The sequence below is a fragment of the Sceloporus undulatus genome, chromosome 5 (genome assembly GCF_019175285.1).
Source record: "Sceloporus undulatus isolate JIND9_A2432 ecotype Alabama chromosome 5, SceUnd_v1.1, whole genome shotgun sequence".
Classification (NCBI taxonomy): Eukaryota; Metazoa; Chordata; class Lepidosauria; order Squamata; family Phrynosomatidae; genus Sceloporus; species Sceloporus undulatus.
This window is the reverse complement of record NC_056526.1, coordinates 129190601-129195548: the sequence shown is the minus strand read 5'-3', so window position 1 is coordinate 129195548 and position 4948 is coordinate 129190601. Positions and strand designations below refer to the sequence as shown.

General features: G+C 40.0%; 1 protein-coding gene across 1 annotated transcript in view; it reads right to left on the bottom strand.

Annotated features, from left to right (window-relative positions):
• Positions 1–4644, bottom strand: part of CENPU (centromere protein U) — a 33610-nt gene extending 28966 nt beyond the window's left edge. Inside the window, exons 1-4 of the mRNA XM_042469671.1 lie at positions 4628–4644; positions 893–909; positions 726–793; positions 99–216 (exon numbers count right to left, since the gene is read on the bottom strand). Of these exons, the coding sequence (XP_042325605.1) occupies positions 99–216; positions 726–793; positions 893–909; positions 4628–4644 (220 nt within the window). The remainder of the gene's footprint in view (positions 1–98; positions 217–725; positions 794–892; positions 910–4627) is intronic.
• Between the last annotated feature and the right edge of the window lie 304 nt (positions 4645–4948).

Sequence of the window (4948 nt, the reverse complement as noted above, 5' to 3'; positions counted from 1 at the left end):
AGTACTATGCAGTTTTATTTTCTAAATTTGTGTAGAACTGAGGGTTAGGGGAGAGTAGGCCTACAATCAACTTTAAAATGTAAAACTGAATCACTAACCAAATACATCATCAGACTCTTCTGTTTGCTCAATTCCAGGAACTTTCAAAATGCTTGACACATCTGGCTCATCAGGAGATAAAAATTTTCTTTCAGACTGCAACTTGGCTTCATGTCCCTAAAGAAAGGAGCAGTAATACAGAACCTGTTACAGCTGTTTTTTTAGAAAAATAGATTTACTTCAGTATAAACGAAATGTACTGGGAATAAAACTGGAATAACAGATTTGAACAAGGAAGGACTGTTTTAATAAAACATTGCTTCTCATAATAAACAGGAGTAAGCTAATAAAGATAACAAATATAACAATAAATGTTTTTAACCAGGAAATATCAGCACAGAGTGGTGCCATACGTAGCAATTTTAAGTCAGTACTTTTTAAAAAATTACTAGTCTAAGGTTCTTTGGTTGGAGCCTCACAGTATCACTTACATATCTTAAGCATAAAGACTAAAATGAAATAATACTTATTTATTTATACCCCGCCCTTCAGCCAAGCCCGGCTTACAATTTGTTAATTAGAAATAATTAATAAGCTCCAGAGAACATATCATTAAAAACTCACATATAATTAAAACAGGAAAATGTGTCATTTATATCTCAGACAAAAAATACATAGTCACTTACTCCTGGTACTTTCTTGGAATCTCTTTTTGTTTTTGCCTTTGGCATCTTTTTCCTATTGAAATTTTCTGCTGAAATAGATAAAAGGAAAACATTAGTATTTTAAAAGGATACAATTCTCTTTTTTTTACATCCATGTATCACAGAGAAGGGTCAATAGTTTTTATTACCGTTGTACGCATTCAGTCTTTTCCATTAAATCCTCTCCAACAAACTAGATTGCATGATACAGTATATGTAATCAGATTCTTGTGAGACTAAAGTATCATCAGAGAAATAATTTCACCATGTATTCTTCTGTTCTACAGATCAATATGTATTTTCCCACACTTTCCTCAATGCTTCATTAGTCAGGAGTTCGGTTCCCCCCCGCCACCGCCTGCGGATACAAAAGCCAGTGGGAACTTAGGCCTCAAGTCCCATTATTGTCAATGGATGCCAATCTGTGTGTGTGACCCATGGCCATGTGCTTGCACCGCCACTGATGATAATGGGCCAGGAAATGTGTATGTGCGAAACCTCTTAAGCCTATGGACTGGGGTGCCACTTCCTAAAAGAAGCTGAGTCCATTCCACTGGTGCAACCCACTGATGGCGGACAATCTACAAAATACACATAAAACAATAGGTAATAATATGAAATAGAATTGGTTAAAATAAGCAGCCAACAATTAAAAACAACTGATAACAACTGGCTCCATTTGAGCTGCCTTGATTTCATCCCATGAAATCCTTCATTTGAGGCACTGCAGCAGCTAATCTGGTTTGACACCACTTTGACCTTCATGGCTCAATGCTATGGAATTCTGGGATTTGTAGTTCGTTGTGGCACCAGAGCTCTCTTGACAAAGAAGACTAAATGTCTCTCACAAATTTACAGTTCCCAGAATTCCACAGCACTGAGCCAGGGCAGTTGAGGGCTGTAATATCCACACTGCATAAATAATAATCCATTTTGAGACCACTTTAAGTGCCATGGCTCCATGCTATTGAATTCTGGGAACTGTAGTTTTGTGTCTGACATTTAGCCTCCCTTGTCAGAGCGCTCTAGCGCCACAATAAACTACAGTTCCCAGAATTCCACAGCAATGAGCCAGGGCAGTTAAAGCGGTCTCAAAATGGATTATTTCTGCAGTGTGTGTATGTTTAGGTCCTTTATCTGGTTGTCCTTAGTGTCTTTTACATCGAAAACACTTTTGGCGGGAAAATCCGCATTCAAACCAATTCAGACCACTCGCGCCCCCCGTCGCTCAACGGTCTCAGCCAAACCACTTGCCTAGAAAAAATGGGGGACCCCCAGACTCACCTCCACTCTCAGTCCCCCCCCGCGTCGCTTCTTCCCGCCGTCCAAACTCAAACCGCCTCAACGGGAATGTTCCAACTGACCACACGGAAGCGGGGGGGGGGTGGAGCGGTGAATACCAAAGGCAACGAACCGGACAAGGATTGACCTCCTTTTTATTCACGCCCGTTCTGATCGCTACCAATAGTTTTCCTCTTCTGCCTATAATGGTCGGAAAGGATTAAAATAGAAGCGTATACGTACTTCCCTCGCGTCGCCTCCCCCTTTATTTGCGGGAAATGGTTTGGTCCGAGTTTTAGTAAAGTGCAGACCATTGCAAAACTAGAAGGGCAGCGCCATCTAGTGGCAGGAGGATGAATTATGCATGCTCTGATTTTTCCATTGAAGTGAGACTGACTTGTCTCTCTGGCTGCATCCACATTGCAGAAATAATCCAGTTTGACACCACTTTTACTGCCATGGCTCAATCCTATGGAATTTTGGGAATGGTAGTTTGGTGGGGCACCTTGCTCTGGTGCCCCACCAAACTACCATTCCCAAAATTCCATAGCATTGGAATTTGTACTTATTCAACTTTTACGTGTCTCAACCCTCTAGCTAATTTTATATGAGTTTTAGGATTGATCCAGTTTTATCTTTGTATGTACTTTGATATTCTGATATTTGTATTTTACCATTGATATGGTCAGTTGACTAATCAATAAACCTGTTGTTGTTATTAACAGCAGCAGCACAAAGTAAAGTATCATCATTATCTTATATCCTGCCTTTCTCCCAATATAGGGACTCAAGGTGGCGACGTATAGTTAAGTATATATGGTAGATAAATGCAAGTACACCAAAATCTTTTAAATGCTTAGGGCCTCTAAAAGTATTCATCCAGCCCTGAGGAGGAACACGTATAGTAGGGAGCATTTCTACAGGACTTTGTCTTGCTAAAGGAACACAGGGCATGGATTGCAAATGAATTCAAGAATACCATGGCTTTTTTTTGTTATTTATTCCAGAAATGTATATCTAGCCATACCATATATTTGTGTGTGTGTGTGTGTGTGTGTGTGTTGATATATACAGCCTCACAGTAATTTATAAAACCAAGTGAAACAGTCAAGAAATTTTTCAAAAAGGAGACAGTATTACAGTGCAACAAGACTTGGAGTGTGGGCTTACATCCATTTATTCAGATAAGCAAGTTGCTCCACACAAAAACCAATGTTGGGCCCTTCAGTCTCCCAGGACACATTGCAACCGATCTCAAAGTTGCTGTTGTGGAACGGAAATTTCAAGAGAAACTTTGATAGGAAGATATACGTAGTTGAAAATTGGTATGTATTCTGGCATTCTTTTGACACCAGGCCTATAAGAAGAGATTGGTTTTCACTAGGTTTCTGTATAGCTTTGTGGTTGTGTGCCCTTCAAGTAATTTCTGACTTATGACGACCCTAAGGCAAACCTATCACTGGGTTTTCTTGTTGAGAGGTTTGCCCTTGTCTTCTTCTGAGGATAAGATTGTGTGACTTGTCCAAGGTCGGCCAGGCTGCGTTCCCACTATGATTTAAAGTGAATTGCTGATCAGGTTATATGACCATCCTTCCCATATGAAACCGGTTCCGATCCTACTGTGATCAGGTTCAATTGCGATGAAACGAGGCAAATGCAAAAAACCCTCTCTTTCCTGACATTAGTTCTTTGGTGGTTCTTTTGAAAAGAATCTATTCCAAAGCATGCTCAGCAAGTGGGAACAACAGATTTGAATCACATCATTCTGGAGTGGAGGGACTAATGGCAGAAGGGTGTTTACTATCCCTCCTCAGTTTTTTTATTTTGATCCATCATTCCCACCCAGCCCTCTCAGCACTGCTTTTGTGAACTATGGGTGCATGGTTTTGTTTTGTTTTTAAATAAAATTGATAGAACATTCAGTTCACTGATTTTGCAACTATTTGAAATCAGTGAGGCAAGTAGTTGCAAAACCAATGAACTAAATCTATCAATTATATAGATATATAGATATAGATATATATAGTTCCCAAGCCAGGCTGCCCAGGCTGCCGCTTGCGTCACTGATGATGCACAGATGATTGACATGCATTTTGAAGCAGCGCAAACTAGTGGGGATGACAATTGTGCCAAAAAAAGAAGTGATTATAAGGGGATAATGAAAAGATCTGCTTTCATAGTGGGAATGACGGGCTTTTTGGAAGCGCTTTACCAACACGGAACAATGGCAAATCACAAACCAGTTTAAATGTAAGTGGGAATGAGCCCCCATTGGCTTTACATGGACAAGCTGAGATTCAAACTCCTCAGTCCAGACTCATAGTCCAATGTTCAAACCACTAGACAATGCAAGCTAAAAATATTTTATTCCTCTATGAACGAGGTCTCTTCCTTCAACCGAACTCTCCTGAAAGGAGAATGAATTTTGGGATTAAGTAACACTCCAGAGGCAATTAATAGCCTTTTGTATTAGTTTACAGATACCAGACTAGGTTTACTAAACCAGCTCTGTGAAAGTTTATCATCAGTATTTATTAATAGGTTGCCATTTTTCTGTAACCCACCTCACTCTGATCCTACCATGTCTATCTATACCTATTTACCCTGCTCCATCATGCATGTGAGGAAACAGATAATTGCCCACAAAAACAAATACTAAAATAAATCTGAAAACTTTAGGGATGCTACAAGAAGGCTCATCTTCACTTCCCAATAAGCAGCCCTACTCAGCACAGCCAATGGTGAGGAATGCTCAGAGTTGCAGTTGAACCATAGCTGGTGAACCACACGATTCCAACCTTAACTTCAGAAGATGTAATTGTGAGAATATAACCCCTTTTCTCCTTGCCAGATACTACTTCTGTCTTCAGGCAAAACTCATGGAGTACATGTTGGACTCTCTTTGCAGTTAGGAAAGAAAGTGC